The 19956-nt window shown below is 49.7% G+C and overlaps 1 protein-coding gene and 1 long non-coding RNA gene across 4 annotated transcripts in view; one reads left to right on the forward strand and one right to left on the reverse strand.

Annotated features, from left to right (window-relative positions):
* The window catches only part of Myo5c (myosin VC), an 87407-nt gene that overhangs the window by 54682 nt on the left and 12769 nt on the right, over nucleotides 1-19956 (reverse strand). For 2 of the 3 annotated variants that reach the window (XM_074065962.1, XM_020178143.2), the window contains exons 3-10: nucleotides 19327-19492; nucleotides 18384-18528; nucleotides 14284-14440; nucleotides 11845-11988; nucleotides 10761-10842; nucleotides 8718-8825; nucleotides 4980-5086; nucleotides 2505-2770 (exon numbers count right to left, since the gene is read on the reverse strand). In XM_074065962.1, the coding sequence (XP_073922063.1) occupies nucleotides 2505-2770; nucleotides 4980-5086; nucleotides 8718-8825; nucleotides 10761-10842; nucleotides 11845-11988; nucleotides 14284-14440; nucleotides 18384-18528; nucleotides 19327-19492 (1175 nt within the window). The remainder of the gene's footprint in view (nucleotides 1-2504; nucleotides 2771-4979; nucleotides 5087-8717; nucleotides 8826-10760; nucleotides 10843-11844; nucleotides 11989-14283; nucleotides 14441-18383; nucleotides 18529-19326; nucleotides 19493-19956) is intronic. The other variant, XM_074065961.1, reaches the window with a different exon arrangement.
* On the forward strand, nucleotides 11606-14307 carry LOC141420815 (uncharacterized). Its single transcript, XR_012445477.1, has 3 exons — nucleotides 11606-11874; nucleotides 11988-12080; nucleotides 14171-14307. It is a non-coding gene; the product is annotated as an uncharacterized lncRNA (long non-coding RNA).

Genomic DNA, 19956 nt, shown 5'->3' on the forward strand with positions numbered 1-19956 from the left:
GCTCACTCCTGTAATCCCAGCTATTTGGGAGGTAGAGATTGGGAGGATGGAATTTGGAGACCAACCTAGGCAAAAAGTTAGGGAGACCCCCTCTCAATCAATAAAAGCCATGTGTGATGGGACATGCCTGTCATCCCAGCTACTTGAAGAGGCTTAAACAGGAGGATTACAGTTTGAGGCTTCCCCCAGGCAAAAACATGAGACCCTATCTGAAAAATAACCTAAAGACAAAAAGGACTGGGGGTATAGAGTGTCTGCCTAGGAAGTGTGAGGCCCTGAGTTCAAACCCCAGTACCAGAGGGGAAAAATGAGGAAGGGGAACAAGCAAGGGTGGGGCTGTGCAGAACAGGACAGAATGTCACTCTGAGCTGAGTGCCAAGACCAAGTCTGTTATTTAGCATTTCAGAGGCACGCTGCCTGTGACACCACTTTGCATTTGGGCAATGCTTGCTATGGCTCTCAGGTGCCTTCCTAATTTCTTCCATTTGACCTTCATAATGACCTTGCAAGAGAAGCCCCACCTCACAGATACAGAAACTTGGGTTTGGAGAGGGCCTGTGTGTGACTGCAGAGCTTAGTCCCAGGCATCTGGTCCCAAATCCAGTCCTTTTAACTTTGGGTCCAAAGAACATAAACACGTGACAGGCCAGGCTTACAAGCCTTTGTTCCACTTGGTGACTAAACCTCAAGGCTCCCAGTTTTGACTTTGCCTGTTCCCAGCCCAGTGATGCTAACTTTTCCCAGGCTTCTGTAATTCCAGGTCAAACTGAGCTCAGCTCTCTAAAGCTGCAGAATGTGGCCAGGGAAGGCTTAATTGAGCACATTGGAGAAAGAGGAAAAGGACTGGCCCCTGGCCACACTTGCAAAGCAGGTGCTCTACCACTTGAGCCACACCTCCAGTTCATCTTGCTCTGGTTAGTTTGAAATGGAGTGGGGGGTGTCTCACAAACTATTTGCCAGAGCTGCCCTTGAACCATGATCCTCCTGATCTCAGCTTCCCAAGTAGCTAAGATTATAGGTGTGGGCCGCTGGCACCCAGATGAAATAATATATTCTTAAAGTGCTGTTATTTATTTATTTATTTCTTTTTTGGCAGTACTGGGGTTTGAACTCATGCTTGTTAGGCAGGTGCTGTACTACATGAACACTCCGCCAGTTCATTATGCTTTAGTTATTTCTCAGATAAGGTCTTGTGCTTTTGCCACAGGCCAGGTTCTAGACATGATCCTCTCATTTCTACCTCCTGGGTAGCTAGGATTATAAGCATAACCACCAGCCCCAGCAAGACTGTTATTTTTAAAAGCATTTTTTTAAATGACAGAAAAGTACAGGGGATAACATAATAATCACATATTGCACCACAATGAAAAAAAATTATTCTTAGTCACACTATTACTTTTTCTTAAGTCTACTTTTTTTAAGTCTTAAATTTTTATTGGCTGCTCAGAACTGTTCTTGAAGAGGACAAGGTAAACAATTTATTAGCCTCTCCCAGCAATGTTTTAGCATTTTATAACTGCGGACATATACTAAGAATTGGGAGCTGTGTGTGTCCGCTCAGATCTAAATTAAACAGTAACTCCCTTGGTGAACAGCTACAGGAGGAGCTGGTGTCTGCCCGGGTGAAAGTTCAGGGCATGGCTAAGCCCCTGCCCTCTCCCTGAGGTGTAAGTCCAGAGTGCGACTCCCCCTTTGTGTGCGAGGGGAAGCTGAGGCACAGCAGGGTGTGGAGGAGGACTGCCATCCAGGGGGAGCTCTATGCTGCCTTCTCCCGAGGAGCCAGGCTTGGTCCTGGGTGGGGTGGGGTGAGGGAGTGGTGGTGGGGGCAGGAGGCAGAAGCCGAGTGAAGGTGACCAGCCCCTCAGAGCCACTCACACTGGTCTGTAAGGATCTCCAGCAGGACCTGGAACTAGAGCCAGGGTTAAGAAAAGCAGGATGGGCAGACAGAAGGCCAGACTGGGCGGGGGAAGTACCACATCTCTGGGCAGAGGGTGGAGCACCAGGAGACTTTGTCACCCGAGATGGAAAAGGATGTAGGCGTGGGAGGGTGGAGGACCTAGGCCCTGTAGCTAGGCCAGGCGTGGGCCGGCTGTGACTCACTTCCCTGGCCTCTACCTCAAGGGGCCTCGGGGAACAGAAAGGACAATAGCCTCACACAGGCTGGGTCTTGTCAGCAGTGGAGCAGCGGTGCGCAGGCCTTGGCTGTCCTGTCTCTAAAATGGAATAGCTATCAGACGGGGTGAGGATCAACTGAGCAGCTATCCGGAACCATTCCCATGGGTGCTGGGATACAGTGAGCACCTGGCAATGAGTGTCATTAACCTGTAAAGTGCTCTAAGTGAACCACCCAGGGACCAGGAGAGTGTCCTTAACATCTACCTGCGAAATAACGCCACAGTCACAACACGCATGGCACAAAAGAAGAGAGGGCAGGAGGTGATCTAAGAACAGCAAGGCATTTGACATTTGAATGGGGAAAGCCAGGCTCACAGAGAGACTCTTACCCATAAATGTCCAAAACACCAATAAAAGTGTGCTGCTTGCCTGAGAACTGCAACGCTTGGTTAATTCTCTCCACAATGAAGTTGAACAGGTGAGCATAGATCTTTTTGGCCAGCGCGTCCCTGGCATTGATGGCCTGGGGCCTGGTCATGGGCTTCACCACGGTCTCAGAGCTTGTGACAATCTTGCGGTTGCACAGCCACTGAGCCACTTTGCTGCACTCCAGGCCCAGGAGCTCGCAGAATACCATCAAGTGGCCGTCTCCCTCCTTCAAAGCAAGCACAAGCCCTGTCAGGGTGTCCTGGCCATCCAGGCAGCACCGTCCCGCCCGGCCACGGCCCTGGCCCACTCTGGGGATTGGGTGGGAGGTGAGGAGCTGGCATGAGGATGACCAGGCCTTGGGAAGGGCACACCAGGACTGGAGTAAAGTGGGGGCAGGGCGAGCTGACCCTGCACCTGCCCTGAGGGCACTGCTGCAGCGATGCCAGGCAGACCTAGCTGGGCCTGCTGGAATGCTTCATTCCGACTCTCCACGTCAGTAGTAGGCAAGGGCCATGGGAGCCCTGCGCCCTGCTCGTGTGCAGTTGTGCACAGCCTGGGCCCCTCTGACTTTTGCATCCTGCCCAGGCCACCTATCGGGTGTGTGCTCCCCCTGCCCCACCTGGGTGGTCTGGCCCGGATGCTGGGTGTCTTTTCCAGGCACAAAATTGTAGCCTCCTGGCTGGGCTGGCTTCTCAGTTGACACCTGAGCTGTGACAGGAACTCTCTCTGGATGCACAAAGTGCATCTTCCCCAAACCTAGCAAGAGAGCTGCCACACCTGCCCACAGAGGTGGAGAAGCAGTGGCAGGCTGGGGGCTCTTGTCACTTGGCTAGGGGTGTGACTCCATGGTCCTTCCTCTGCAGCAAGGAACTGTCAAGGTAGCCTCCTCTGCCACCCCCCACCCCACCTCTGTGAACCCAAAAAGCCACATGGCTGCATTTGAAAAGCATCAGGAGGTGGTGGAAGCAGTATAAAGTGCTGCCTCCTCGCTCTCCACCCACGCCTCTGGCTGACATCACAAGAACTGAGCTTGTTTTTGGTGGATATGACCTCCTCCTCACGGAGTGGATAGGCACAGTCATTGGTTTCCTTTCTTTGAAGCCAGAACCAAATCTTCCAAGTCAAAAACTCAGCTGTAGGTGCTGCTATGAGAGAAATGCAAAGAGGAGGAGATTTTGTTCCCCCTGTGCTGGGGATTGAACCCAGGGCTTTGTGCATGCTAGGCAAGTGCTCTACCCTTTGAACCACGCCCCAGTCCAAGAAGAAAAGCAAATCAACAGTGTTTTTTAGAACATGGCTTAGCCAGACTAGTGGCTCACATCTGTAATCCCAGCTACTCAGGAGCCAGAGCTGGGGAGGATTGTGGTTTGAGGCCAATCCAGGCAAAAAAGTTAGAGACCCCCCCCCACTCCATCTTAACAAGCAAGCTGGGTGTGGTGGTTCACATGTGTAATCTCAGCTACATGGGAGATGTAGGTAGAAGGATTGCAGTCTGAGGCCAGCCATGGCAAAAAACCACAAGACCCGGGCTGGAGTCATGGTGCAAGTGGTAGAGCATCTACCTTGCCAGCAAGAAGCCCTGAGTTCAAACTCCAGTACTGCTAAAAAAAGAACAAAAGGAGGGGGATTTGCGTTTCACAGAGACATTTTTTACTGCCCGCTGAGGAGACCAATCAAACACCTACCTCCCACCAGCATCACTACTCATGGTGTTTGTTGCAGAAGAGTCATGCACTGAAGTTTAACCTTGTGTCCATGCAAAAATGAAATAAACCTGTCACAAAGCTCACCCAGGACCCTGTTCCCAGAGGGGAACCCGCACCACTGATGTTGGACATGTCCCTAGGCCCTCCATGTCCACAACCCATTCCCTCCCTGCTCTCACCTGGCACCTCCTCACACCCACCCCTCTGGATGCACCAGCTCACTCACTGCTTCTCAGACAACACCTGTGTCAGGACTTTGCACTGCTGGGCCCTGTGCTGGGCCCTTCTCCCCCAGACACAGGCACGGTCTGCTCCTTCATCTCCTTCAGGCCTCTGCCCACCCCGCCTCATCCAACAGGCTTTCCCAGACCGCCCTACACAAAAGGCACAGCCCCTCCGCACCCCGACTCCGCTCCATTGTCTGCATTTCTTGTGTCTCCCCTTGCCCGTCCTGCACTACGCGCTCTAAGAAAGCCTTCTTATGAGGTTCAATACTGTTTCCCCAGGGCCCACACCAGCCCCTGGCCTGTAGTAGGGACTCCCTAAATATTTACTGACAGGAAATTGCATAGAGAATGCCCTCTCCCACACTGCTACTCTTTGAAGACAGTCCCTGGAAATCCTTCCTGCTAAACCAGTCTGCCCAGCAGGCCCAACTGTGCCTGCCCAGTGCAACCCAAGCAGGCACTGGCCCTCACGCCCAGGAAGGCTAAGCGAGCCGGCTCTTACGCCCACTGACGATCTCTCGTTGCCCACCGCGGCAATCTGCACGTTGCCCAGATGGAGGATGGCAGCCAGGATCTTGAAGATGTCCATCTGAAAGTCCTCCCTGAGACCTGAAAAGAAGCATTGCCCCAACTCAGGAGGCCCCAAGCCTTCTCCCTGTGAGATGGGCACCAGGACACTCTCAAGATGCTCTGGTACCTCCAGGGCCAAATGTTGGTACGAGGACACCAACTGCACCCAGAGAGAGCCTGGCTCACTGCTCTCTCCAATATGACTTCCAGGGATAAATGGCGCGGGCGTGGCAGCCAGCGCTTCCCTCTGGGAGCGGCAACAGCAGGAGAGCTCAACATGAAGCTAGTTCCAGGAGCTGCTTAGAGTCAGTCCTGGAGAGGCAGCCCTGTTTTTTCTGTGTATTTTATGTCGTTCACTCATTCATTCACTTCTGCAGCACTGGAGTTTGAACTCAGGGTCTCGTACTTGCTAGGCAAGTGCTCTACCATGGACTGGCCTTGAACATGAGATCTTCCTATCTCTGCCTCCAAAGTACTGGGGTCACAGGCATGCACCACCACACCTGATTGCTTTGTCTGCCCGCCCCCCCCCCAAGGCTTCCCCCCCTTCCCAGCCATCCCCCTCATTGGTACTGGAGAAGGAACTCAGGGCCTGCTGCTTGCAGGCACTCTACTACTTGAGCCATACCCTCAGCCCTTTTTGCTTTAGTTATTTTTCAGGTACGCTTTCATGCTTTTGCCTAGGCCAGCCTTGGACCATGATCTTCCTACCTCCACCTCCCCAGTAGCTGGGATTACAGGCATGAACCACCATGCCTGGCCCTTGTCTTGTTTTTAAGATACAGTCTCTTGGTATCTTTGCATAGGCTGAACTTGAATTGCAGTCCACCTATCTCTTTTCCTGAGTGGCCAGGTTTACAGGTGTGAGTCACATTTGGTTACTGTCTTTACTTTTAAGCTTGTTTTCTGGTTTTTGCTCACAAGCTCCCTGAATCCTTTTGTTTGTTTTTTGAGATAAGGTCTTGCTCTGTAGTCCAGGCTGGCCACAAACTCACAGTCCTCCTGCAGTAGCCTCCTGAGTGCTGAGAATATAGGCATGCAGCACCATACCTGGCCTGGTTTCTTTTTAAGGTAGGGTATTGGAGGGACCCCGTTTACCCCTCTGGCCCTCTACTCTCCACCCCAGGGGAGAAAGATCTGTAAGGACCATGGTAACGGTGCTCGTGCTCCTGGCCCCTTGCTGGAGCATGCATGCATTCATTCGTTTGTCACTTGCTCATACATTCATTCACCTTTGCAGGAGCTCAAAGAGGAAGAGCAGGAGGGGCCCTGAGCTTGTCTGCCCCGACCCTCCTCTGCACAGCTACTTCCCTAGCTGTGTAGCCCCACTGGGTGAGGTCCCCACTCACTCACAACCTGGTGTTACTTTACCTAGGTTTTTCGGTCTTCTGGAATGGCCCTGTACCTGAACAGAAGAGGGCAGAGGACAGCTCTGCTGCCATCCCCTGGTCCCCGCTGCCCTTGCTGACTTACCTACACCACACCTACAACTTTGTCATGGTCCCTTGGTAAATAAACCCTCCCTCCTTGATCCTCCTTTGCGTTTACCATGTGCTTCTGGGATGGGGCCTGGTGAGGGTGGAATGCAAGTTACGGACATATAATGCACTCAGTCATTGTGAGGAAATCAGCCCATTTCCCGGAGCTGAGAATAAATGGAACCACCTGTGATCTATGTCTTGCTCTGTAGATCCCAACAGAGAGCGGGCAGCTGTGAGCTGGGCTGTGCTGGGTCAGGGTCCCACAGTATATGCGTGACAGTGGGGAGGGTCAGGAGTCCTGAGAGATACTGGGGCTCGTCCACTCCACATCCACACCAGAGTGGAAACTGGAAAGGTGGCCAATGCCTCCCCAGTGCCCTCAGCCAAACATGGCAGGCCCTGAGCACAGAGAGGAGCCAGAGCTGCGCTTCCTGAGGGAGGAAACCTGGAATGCCTCATTCACCAGTCATGTGCTTACGTAATCACAGAATCACTTCAAAGACATCAAGAGATGCCAAACCTAAAACTCACAAAGCCTTCAGCCCCAAATGAGTCCAGGCACTGGTGGCCTCCCAATTGAAGCCCAGAGGGAGGACAGGTGTCTTTGACAATCCACTCCATTGTCAGTGTGACAAAGGACAGGAGTGGTGGTGCATGCCTGTCATCCCAGTGATGTTGGAAAGCATAACATAGAAGGCAAAGAGCAAGATCCTGTCTGCAAAACACCTAAAGCCAAAAGGGCTGGGGGTGTGGCTCAAGTGGATGAGCACCTGCCTGGCAAGTGCAAGGCCCTGAGTTCAAACCCCAGTACCTCCAAAGGATAAATGAAGTTAAATGCAGACAGTCCCTTGTGACTGGTGGCTGTTGTGTAGGATAGTGGGAGTTAGACACCAGGAAATGAACATGTAGTCTGAGACCACTGGTTGTGAGATGACAGCAACTTCAAGGTGAGTGAGGTCATTTGGTTCCAAGCACAAATCTGTTCGACAACAGATAGGGGATCTTGGGACCCTGCCCAGCTGCCCCTTTGTCTGGATGGGGCCCTCAGGGAACTTCCAAGTTTGGACACATGGGCAAAGCTGAGATGGCTTCGTGAGCTCCACAGATCTTTCTAGACATTTTGAGAAACTACTAAAGCACTCAGCAGCCATGCCCACACTACCATCTAGGACAGGGGACAGCAATGTTTTCTTAGGGGGTTTAGTAGGCCACATGGTCTATGTCACCATTCCTCAACCCTGCCATGTAGCATGGAAACAGTCACAGATAAAACATAAACAAAGGAGGACTTCAAGTATAAAACAGAGCAGTCTGCTGGTCCTGGGTCAGGGACACAGTTTAGGGACTACTTTCATTCAGTGGGTCCTGATCTCCCACACAGATACACATCCTGGCTCAGAAGCCACTTCAGACCTTGGTTCTCTCTCCTCACAGCATCCTAGCAGCTGCCACAGTGGCCACTATGTAAGCATGGTGCCCAACACACCACCCACCAGTGTTGGAGCACTGTGTGCTTCTTCCCCGTGAGTCACAAGTCTCAGCTGGCCCCTCAGACTTGCTCTTGACCTTCTTAATAGAACACAGCAGGAGCGGAGCTGGGTGACTTCTGAGGCTTGTTCATAAAGGCCTGGCAGGGTTTGGAAGTGACCACGATGGAAGAAATGCATCTGCCCTGAGATAGCAGGCTTGAGGAGTCCCAGGGTTGAGGTCACTGGACAGGGAGATACCCACCCAGGCCCCAGCCCACGCGAGAGAAGACGTCAGAGGATCCAGCCTGATCACCATTATGAGAGTCCCTGAGAAAGACATGCCCAGCTGAGCCCAGTCAACCCTGAATCACGAGATATAACCAGTTATCATTTTAAGCCACTAAAATGAGGGAGTAGAAATGGGTCATCGGAGTAACTAAACATGTCAGTGCTCCACTGTACCAAGAGAAACCAAGGCCAAGAGGTGACAGCTGACATGCAGAAGGCCACCCACCATCTTACAATATGTGAAGAAACTGCAGTGAATACACAACAACAACAAAAAAAGTGAATAGCAAATTACCAGTGGCCAGGCAACGAGAGAACAGAGATTGCAAGGCTGTGTCCTCAGGACTCCTCTTCCTCTCCCTCCCCTCCCGATCCCAACTTTTTCTTTTTTGAGAAAACAGTCACACTCTTGGGTAAGACATTTTCACTTACCCAGTAGTGTGAATGTCTTCCGAGTCTCTACCATGTCAGCTCTGTCATTCACACCCTCAATGACAGTATTTCCTCCCATTCTTGTGTAGTTAAACTCTTCTGCACTCCCTGAAACAAAAAAGACAATTAGGTCTGCCTATAACTCAGAAATCTGGACATACATGACTATCAGAAATAAAAAGGGAAGGCTGACTGTGGTGGTGCATGCCTTTAATCCCAAGCTTAGGCAGGACTACATAGTTAGATCCTGGACTACATAGTTAGATCCTGTCTCAGACAAAAGAAAACAAATAGAAAAGGAAACAAGAAGGGACGTTCACACTTAGTGCACCTCAAGCACTCTACAACGTTCATTTACTCTTTAGACTTCTACATGTGGAAGTAGAAGCTGAGGCTCACTCAGTGTTCCACAGGTGACAAGAGGGCAAGAGTTTAAGCCTGGGCCTTACTCTGATGCTGTGATTTCTGTTCGTGCATGCTACACTTTTATGTGACTTTGCTGAGGTTCACTGAACAAGCAACAAATTGTGTACACTGAATATGTACGATTCAATGAGTGTCACGTACGTACACCTTTATAAAACTATCACCACAACAAGACCACGAGGAAGTCCGCCTACAACCACTTTCTGTGTTTGCTGTGGCAGTCAAAGCACGGAGCCATGTTCCTGTGAATGTACAGATGTTGGGATCCCACAGTGCGAGGGGTCCCTAGAACTGGAGGGTGTGCGTTCAACTCCAGCACACCAGACAGCCGCCTGGCAGCCCTCATGGATCAACACAGTGAAGGACTGAGGTGGGGGCTGGTTCAGCACGGGTTCCAGGCCGTTTATGCTTAGGGACAAACAGCGTTACATCCGAGCCATCCCTGAAGCGTAACTAACCACAACTGCAACAATGAATTCTGAGTCATCAAGGAAGTTCAAATTATGTCAGAGGTGCTTTGTTTAAGGAGGAGGGATGGTCAGACATGTTAAAAAAGCAACTCCCAAAGGATGCTTAAACAAAAATGAAAGTTTAACAACAAGGGGATTGGACTATGAGCACATGATAAAAGCGAGAGCACACAAGGGAGGGGTGAGGATAGGTAAGACACCTAAAAAACTAGCTAGCATTTGTTGCCCTTAACGCAGAGAAACTAAAGCAGATACCTTAAAAGTAACTGAGGCCAATAGGAAAAGGGGACCAGGAACTAGAGAAAAGATTAGATCAAAAAGAATTAACCTAGAAGGTAACACCCACGCACAGGAAATCAATGTGAGTCAATGCCCTGTATAGCTATCCTTATCTCAACCAGCAAAAACTCTTGTTCCTTCCTATTATTGCTTATACTCTCTCTACAACAAAATTAGAAATAAGGGCAAAATAGTTTCTGCTGGGTATTGGGGGGGGGAGAGGGAGGGGGCGGAGTGGGTGGTAAGGGAGTGGGTGGGGGCAGTGGGGAGAAATGAACCAATCCTTGTATGCATATATGAATAATAAAAGAAAAATGAAAAAAAAAAAAGAAAGTTTAGGGACTTCGTGGTACGTTCCCTTTGTCAGGGGTTCGTGCTTAATGATCACAGTCACCTAATAAGCTTTGGTAAGACCCCTGCGGGGGGACTGGTGTGGTGGTTCACACCTATAACCTCAGCTATTCAGAAGGTGGAGGTAAGAGGATCTCAGTTTGAGGCTGGCCAGAGCAAAAGTGGGAGACCCTACCTGAAAAATAAAATAAAGCAAAGAGCTGGGGGTGTGGCTCAAGTGGGAGCACTTGCCTAGCAAGCTCAAGGCCCTGTTCAAACCCCAGTGCCACCAGGGGTAGGCAGTGTGGTAGAAAAGATCCCTGGGGCTGCGGAGTCTCCTGTCCTAGGCTCATTGCCCCAACCTAGCCCCACCATTTTCTTAGGCAGACGCATCAATCCCACCCCAGAAACTGAAAGATTTTCTGCCTTTGGATGAAGACATAACCTTAAAAAAATGTTGTGCTATCATAAGAAGAAATTAGCCAAGAGTTTAAAGCCCTCCAGAGGAGCGACTCATCCCACACCACTCATCACCTACCCAGTTTGAGATGTCTGAACTCCGACTGCCGTGCAGACGCACAGAGCTGATAGAAGATGTGGTAATTCCGCTCATTTTCTGACTGTAGAAGAAAGGGCCCCCAAGTTATTGGTGTCACCTTAGCAAATGGAAATGCCCCACTTCTACCTACAGGGTCCCAGTGGTTGATCAGAGGGACGACTTTGCTCTCCTGGACACTAGCATTTAGGGCCAGCTTCTGAGCAGCCAACTGAGTGAAAAATGGGTGGCCAGAGATCATCTACTTGCCAGTGACCCCAGAGAAAGCGGCACTGAATGAGAACGCTTCATGAGGTGGGAATGGCATGATTCACCCCGGCTGGAACTCTGAGACACACCCTGCAACAGCGCAAGGCTCCCAGGCGCCCTCCCCCTGGGCCAGTCTGTGGGAAGGGTGTCCATTCTCCAGACAGAGAGCTGGTCTCCTAACCCCATTCCCTCCAGCTCTAATCCATCCCTCCCTGACAGGAAAGCTAGGCCAACAGCTTTCTTTTTTCAGGTTTTTTTTTTGTTTGTGTTATACTAGTATGAACTTGATTTTTTCTTCAAATTGAAAAGTCGAGGACTGGGAGTATTGTTCATGTGCTGCCTACTAAGCACAAGACCCTGAGTTTAATATGCCAAAATAAATAAATAAAAAGTGCAACCTTCTTCCTCGATCCTCCCTTGATCACACAATTCCATGGATATTACACTTATGCACCATTAATTTTTTTTCATGCTGGGATCAAACCCAGGATCCTGCACTTGCTAGCCAAGTATTCTGCCACTGAGCCACACCCAAAGTCCACAGTTTTTGTTTATTTTTTTCTTGGTGATAATGGGGACTGAATTCTGCCTTGTGCTTGCTAGGCAGGCCACTTGAGCCATACCCCAGGAATTGCTTTGTAATAAACAGGAAAAAAAAATGAAGGACACGTAAAATAAATCCCAAACTGCAAACAAAAGACAGGAAAACTCCACTGTTTGCACCACTGAACCATGAGGGCTGTGTAATGAGTACATAAGCGTAAGTGACAGCTAAGACACTGGAGCCAAGAGATGGTGCTAATGCTGTGACCCTTACCTGAAAGACAACCCGGGACTTCTCCAGGAGGTATGTCCTCATGTTGGCGCCTATGATCTGGTTCCTCTCATCAAAGCTGATCTCTGTGTACTTCCCAAAGCGGCTGCTATTGTCATTTCGGGTGGTCTTGGCATTCCCCACAGCCTGGAAAACAGAGGGCTTTCCCAAAATCACACCCTAACAGACCTTGGTGTTAAAATTACGGCAGCAGTTTTTACTCACTCCTGTGAACTGAGGTAAGTCTGGCAAGCAGAGGCGACCTGGCGTGGGGGCAAGGGTGGGGGGGTGTAGAGCTGTGCTCAGGGCTGGGTAGCATCAGAGAGCCCGTGGGTCTGGCCTCTCATGCCCGGGGACCCATTTCTGCTGTCTGTGGTATAATGTCACCCAGTGAATTCATCTTTTCACTATCCAATGCTCCATGTGTAAGATGAAAGAACACGTCTCCTCCCCAGATCCATGGGTTGAAATCCTAGCACTGTTGTTGTTTTAGGAAGTAAGACCTTTGGGAGGTAATTAGGACATGGAGTGAGGCTGTCATAAATGGGATTTCACACCCATGTGAAAAACCCCAGACCTCTTGCTTTCTTTTGCAGCCATGTGAGGATACAAAGAGAAGATGGTTGTCTGCACCTAGAACAGGGCCGTCACCTAACCCGGCCATGCTGGCCTCAAACTTACAGCCCCCAGAATCATGAGAAATAAACTGTTGCTAGACATGGTGGCTCACGCCTGTCATCCCAGCCACTCTGGAGTTGGAGATTAGAAAGGTCAGGTTTGAAGCCAACACAGGCAAAAGGTTAGCAAGACCCCATTTCAACAAATGAGCTGGGCACAGTGGCGGGTACCTGTCACTCCAGCTACTCAGGAGATGTAAGTAGGAGGACTGTGGTTCAGGTCAGCCTTAGGCAGAAAACCCAAGATCCTACCTGAAAAATAACTGCACCAAAAAGGGCTGGGGCATAACTCAAGTGGTAGAGCGCCTGCTTAGCAAGCAAGTATAAGGCCCTGAGTTCAAACTCCAGAACTGCCAAAAAAAAAAAAAAAAAGAAAGAGAGAAAGAAAAGAAAAAGAATAAGCTGCTGTTTAAGCCACCCAGTCTGCAGTACCCTGTGACTAAAGCCTGGGGTAGGGAGGATGGTGTGGAAGAATGTAAATAATGTAGAGTGCCCAGCTCATCTGGGAGCCAGAGTTACGATGCTCAGCTGCAAGTGTACCTCCTTCATCCGGTACGTACTTCTCACCTTCCCTGCAATCTCCCCACTCAAACCGTCTACATCACCAAAGCTCACTCTCTCTCCTACTCCCACTCTATGGTCTAGAATTTTGTTCTTTACTTCCACTCCTCCCCTGCCTGGGCATCATCTATCAGGAGGGACCCTTCCTGTGTACACAGGACACCACTTGCCCAGGTCATCTTGGTTTCTGTCACCATGTATTTGCTGCGCACCTATCATATGCCACACGCTTGCTTGTTAAAGCAAATCAACTGGGCGTGCAACTGCCTTCATGAGGCTTACAGTCCAGCGGGGGGACAAACCTTAAGTAATCACCCTCTCACGATCACGCTGGGCATGCATGTGGCGGTGCCTCTTGGCAACTTTGATCTTGCCCTGTAGGATGGTAGCTTATGGTTCTGTCCAGCCAGCCTGTACCTCTGGACTGTGAACGACACTGTGGCTCAGTTTTCCCTCTCCCTCACATTTCTTTTGATTTTAGAAGGTACTTATTGTAGGTTTGAGGACCTTAAGCTTGGGGAGGGGTCTTGTTGTTTCCCATTACTTCCCACAGTACCTGGACAGTGGCTTAAACAAAGTAGGCAGTCTCACAAATATTCATTAGCACACTTTTGGAGGCGGGTCCTGGAGTCTAAGGTTCATTCCTATTGGCCACACTTCCAAAAGTTCTAACTAATCCTCTTCTCATTTGGCCAGGCAGCCAGGGCTGGTCATTGGGTCCCCTTCTTCCTAGAGGGTGGCTGTGTGGTGGTCCTGCCACCCTGTGCCCCAGGTGATGGGAGGAGGCAGAGCCTGGGACGCATCATTGCTCATTTGTAAGGTGTTACTGCTTCTCCATGACTGACTTCAGACTACCCTGACCATGAGGCTGGAGCCAGCTGGCCACAGGGCACCCTCCATTTCCACGGGCCAGCAATGCTGAGGTTGGGGGTTTCCTCTGGAGATTAGTCAGTACAGAGGATTCTTGAAATCCCATCACAGGATTTCTAGCCCAGCAGATGGAGGAGAACCCTGGCAGGAGCAATCTCTGTCCCTGCTTTCTCCACATGCATCCCAGCTCGTTCCTACCCTCACTGCTTTGCTCTTCACAGTGTGAGAACTGGTGTTAGCAAGGATGGCACAGGCATACCGCGACCTGCATCCCCATCACCAGTGCCTGGCTGCCTCTGGCCCTCTGCCCGTCTCCTTCCACAGCAGTGCCCACCTCAGTTATGGGATTGGACGCCAGGACCTTGTCCTCCACGTGAGCGTTGCTGCTGGACTTGCTGACGGTGGCGAAGTACCTCATGGCATAGCGGGCGGACACTGTCTTTCCAGCTCCAGACTCCCCACTCACAATAATTGACTGGTTTCTGTTGTTTCTAAAGCAAATAAATGAGACTTTAAAATACTAATATCTTCCCATGAAAAAGGTACAGTGGCTCACACCTATAATCCCAGTTGCTCAGAGCAGATTTTAGGAGGACTGCGGTTCCAGACCAACCTGGGCAAAAAAGGTTAGCAAGATTCTATTTTGAAAACAAGCCAGGGGTGGCGCTTCAGGTCTGTGATCCCAGCTACTCAGCAGGTGGCAAAGGTAGGAGGACCGAAGTCTAAAGACGGCCCTACACAATAGGTATGAGAGCCAATGGAGAAAAACTAAAACAAAAAAGGGTTGGGAACCTGGTAGAACATCTGCCTAGTAAGCATGAGCACTGTCAAAAAAGGAAAAAAGGAAAGGAAAAAAAGCAGGGGAAACTTTGTCTTATCAGCCCACACAGTTCAGTGACTCCATCCAGCCCCAGCCTTGTTTGTTCTGTGTGATCACACAGAACACACACTTTTGGTTCCTGCCTCATTCCCTTGTTAAGGGTCCCCAAGACCAACCCCAGGTTCAATGACCCGCTAAAGGACTGACTCAGCATTACAGTCATCCTCTGCTGGGATGTGAGCCTTATCAAATCAAAGGATTTAGAGCAAAATCAGCAAAGGGAAAAGGCACACAGAGCAAAGCCCAGAGGAGACCAGGTGTAGACTGTGAGAGCTCTTTTCCAGGGGTCACACTTGATGCACTTACTGCCTCCATCAGGGGATTTGATGGCATGTGTGTTCAGGGGAGGCCTTAAGGATTAAGTGCCTGTCCTCTTCCAGGCACAAACCCAAATTCCATCTCCCAGAAAGAAAGCAGATGTTCAGCCGCAACCACATTGATGACACGGACACAGTTTAAATTTAGGTACAGGGAGTCACTTTATCAGTTAGGAGATGGTGGGGCTCAACCTGAAATCAGAGGGTAGCCACAGGCCAGACTTGAAAGCAGGCCTCTAGAGATGGTGGTCTGAGGCCTTGTCAGCTCTTTTCTGTACATTCCAGTTGAACAGAAAGCCATCAAGAGCAATTATGCAAAATACGCCTGGGAACATGTGCACTCTGTAAGTGCACATGTTCTGTTATATAATTTAGAGATTTTTGAAAAAGACACAACACTTCCATGTCATAAGATTAAGATGGCTGTGTGTGTGGCAGGGGGATTAAAGTTAACAAGACCCTACCTCAACCAATAAAAACCTGGGCATGGTGGTGCACACCTGTCATCCCATCTATTCAGGAAACCTAAATAGGAGGTTTACAGTCTAGGCCAGCCCAGACATAAGGCAATACCCTGTCCCAAAAATAACCAGAGTAAAAAGGGCTGGAGGTGTGGCTCAAGTGCTAGACTGTCTGCCTAGCACTCACAAGGCCCTGGTTCAAACTCCAGTACTGTGACAAAAACAAAAACAAAAAATAAAAACAAATAAAATGCTATTCTGGGGGTTCAAAGAGAGAAAAGAGGGGAAACCCAGTGCTGTGTAGCCAGCACTGCTTACTGTACATACCAGGAGCTAGGTGAACACCACACATGTCCTCAATTAAGCTTCACAGAAATCCTATCACACACACATCTATTCTGTAGATGGGTAAGAGTGACTCAGAGAGGTACAGTGACTTGACTTGGGGCACAGAACACACAGCTGGAGGGACCTTAGACACAGAGCTCTTGGTTCAATCCTTTCATTTCACAAAGAAGAACTGAAGACTCTGAGAAGGTGGAGGGCATGCCCAATGTCCTCCGGGTAGGCAAATGGGGCTGGGACTATTAAAGCCAGGGTGTCCCAGACTAGCATCAAGCCAGTCCACCAAGAACCTGTTCTGTTTTGTGTCACATAGAAAGACCTCCAAGGAGAAAACTCGCTCTTTGAGTTTGATCTTGCAAAGCCTTTCGGTTCTGGTGAGCTCACACTGCAGACGACCAGCATGTAACCAACTGAGACTCCCGGGAGACCTGATCTGGGCTGTTCTCAGGTTGAAGGAATGCTGCTCATTTCTACCCAGCATTCTCCTCCTTCCTTCCTTCTAGGACAATGCCCCAGTGTTAGCTGGGGTACTGCTGCCACATGAATGGCACAGCGTCTGGTCCCTCTTGTTCATGTGAGGATGCCCTAGTCAGTAAGCTGAGAGCAGCTTCTTTGGGGGCTCTGGGCAGGCTCTGTGACCTGGAGGAAAGTCTGTGGCTCCTGTGACCTAGGATGTGGAGGAGATGATTGGGCACTAGCCTGGCTCTAGGATGAGGGGCTTACCACAGGGACATGGGAGCCAAATGTCATGGGTCTCTGGTGTGATGGAAGGGGTCCTGTCTACCTCAGACTGCTCATCAGGAAAGACCCACCTGATTACGCCACCATTTTTTCCCTAACCATAGCAGCAGAATGAGATATGGGAGCTCTGTGCATCTAGCTCACAGATGAGGACAAATCAGCACTGTGCCCAGGGTTAGGCTGTAAGAGCAGGTACAGGTCCTTGCCTCAGTTTCCCATCTGTGAAGTGAGGGCAATGATGGCAGCACTTCACAGGAATATAGCAAGACCCAAAGGAGACAAGTGCCTTGGAAAGCTCTTTTGCAAACTGTTAAGGGACCTACACAGTTAACATGGTGTTCATTTATTTGCTTGTTTTGTAGTACTGGCAATTGAAATTTCTGGGCAAGTGCTCTACCTCTTCAGCTATGCCCCGAGTCCTTTTGCTTTTTTAGTCTCTTTTTCAGAGAGGGTCTCACATGACTTATACCAGGGTTGGCCTGGAACCACGATCCTCCTACCTCCTCTTCCCGAGTAGCTGAGACCATAGGCATTTGCCACAATATTTGGCTAAGATAGTTTATTCCTCATACTTTACAGACAGGGCATTGGAGCCAAAAGAAGATAGGGAAAGAAGATGTGAAAAAACACATTTTCCTTAAGAGTCAAAACCTGAGCACAAACCCCACTGCTGCCTGACCCTGAGTGGCTTACTCCCTGAAGCCCAGATCACTGGCCAGGCATTCATACCATGGGCTCTTCTGAGGGCACCCATGATGACACAGGGGATGGACACCTGGTGCCTGCTTCACTGGCAGCTTTTTATAAATGGTCCATAGCAAAACCAGAACTCTGCAAGGCCATACAAAACTCAAGTGGTGAGATTGGGATAAGACTCCAGATTTCCAAATCTCGTGCAGCTAAAGCCTGTGCTTGTCTGTTAATAGATTCAGCCTCCTTTGGATATTTATTCCTTTGGATGGGTGAAAAAAACCAAACCTCTCAAGGTGTAGAATCAGACAGTCCCCCTTCCAACCAAACACACTGCAATATTTAAATCTGCTGAAATCACCATAAGAGGTGGACTAAGGTAGAAAGGAGAAAATTGGAGGGGATGAACCCATTTGGGATATAATACATATATACATGGAAATGTCGGAATGAAACTCCCTTATAGCCATCTTAAACATACAAAAATATCTTTATTCAAAAATAGAGAACAGTAGGGTAAAACAGGTCCTGTCTGGGGGTTGGCACAGTGGGGGGGAGATAAGGAAAGGTGCAGGAGGTGAATGTGGTGGAAATACCATGTACTCATGGATGAAAACGGAACAACGACACCTGTTCAAACTATTCTGAGAAGGGCGTGGGAGGATAAAGGAGAATGATGGAGGGGTGAGTCTAAGATACATTGTAAGCACTTTTGTAAATGTCATAGCATAATAATAAGCTAAGAAAAATAAACCATTTTTTTTTAAAAGAGGAACATTGGCCACCCTGACTCTAGGGACTGACTTTTGAACTACCTTGAAGGACCAAAATCCAGGAGGGAGCTCTGTGCAGATAGGTCAGTTACACTGTAACAGTCATTTGCTATTCATTCCAGGTAGTCTACTTAAAAACCTCCCCCCTTGCTTCACAATTGCTTCTAATGAGCCCTCTCATCCCTTCCTACAGGGAGCATTGGGAAGGCCAGCCTGCAGGACACTACCTGGCCATCTGCTTGTATGCCTCTTCTGCCACGGCGAATATGTGTGGGTCCATATCACCCATGTTCTGCCCGCTGTAGGCGTGGATGATGGCATCTCCATATATTGGCAGCTGCTTGTAAGGATTCATGGCCACCAAAATGATTCCTGAGGACAGAGGTGAGATTCTCACTGTTACCCACTGTATGGCTTGAATGTGCCCCCCCAAAGTTCGTGTATTACAGACTTAATACCCAAATTCCTATGTTTATAGCACTTGGAGATGGGCCTTTGGGAAGGAGTTATGGTTAGATGACCTCATGACCTCATGAGAGTGGGCCCACAATGATCAGTGGTCTGTAAGGAGAGGAAGAGGCCAAGCTAGACGCGTGCTGTCTCACCACGCAATGCCCCTGCTGTGTGATGAAGCACTGAGAAGGCCCTCACTGGATGCTGGCACTATGCTCTTGGACTTCCCAGCCTCCACAAAATGAGCCAAATTAGCTTCTGTATCAATTACCTGGTGTCAGATAGTGTGTTATAGCAATAAAAACAGACTAAGACACACATATCTCGGGTTCTTTAGAGAAATCCCAGCTCTGCCACTTACAAAATCTTCTGCTTGACCTTGGTCAAGTCACTGATGCTCTGAATCTCGGTTCCCTGGCTATGACTCTGGGCTACTCTGATGGCTGAATGAGATGACGGGCGGGAGTGTCTCCAAACTGAGAGGCTCTTGCAATTCCCCATGTAAATGCAAGGAGACACCACTGCCTCAGTAAGTGATAAGCACATCTCTTCTCTTTCTTCCGTGGTCTGTTCTTAGTTCCTGTGCTCAGCACAAACACCAGTTACCAGGACGCACTAGGCGTCAGTTTTCCCGTGCTTCCTCTTGCTCTGCAATCGCTCTTGCTCTACAATCGCTCTTGCCCTGCAATTCTCTCCCCCTGCAATTGAGGTCCTTACCACTGTACGTGTAGATGAGTCTGGACTCTGCAAAGCGGATTCGGAGGTTGTGCAGCACCGCAGGCTCATGGAGATAGCTGAGGGCTGTGAGGTCATTCTCTCCCACGAGGATGTCAGGGTTCCGCAGTGGAGGCAGCGATCCTGGATCAACAGGATAGTCCAACTCCTGTGCACAAAGATGAACTTAAACTTCTGGAAATATAAGGTTTCTGCTGAATACACTGCCTCTCCTATCCACCTCCTACTGAGTCATCACTAACACTGAAGAACAAACCTAAGAAAAGCAAGAAGAAAATATCTCCATGAGAGACTCTTGAGTAATGAAAAGTAGGAGCCAGGGGACAGGGCACTGGCTGTGTGCCCTGGGGCAAGTCACTCACCCTCTTTGGGCCTTAATTCTCTCATCTGTAACCAGAAGCTGGACCAGATCAGGGATCCTCAGAGCTGAAGACTGCTGGGGGCGTGGTGGGGGGAGACCACAAGGGCAAGGATCCCAGTGCCTACTCCCAGTGGGGGCTCCACTTGCATGGGTTTAAATGGTGGTGCCCTGAGGATTCTCACTTGAAGACAGGTGATGCTGTGACAAGGATAGGTCCTTGAGTTCTCCTACATGCTCCTCAGCTGTCACGC

The sequence above is a fragment of the Castor canadensis genome, chromosome 2 (assembly GCF_047511655.1).
Source record: "Castor canadensis chromosome 2, mCasCan1.hap1v2, whole genome shotgun sequence".
NCBI lineage: Eukaryota > Metazoa > Chordata > Mammalia > Rodentia > Castoridae > Castor > Castor canadensis.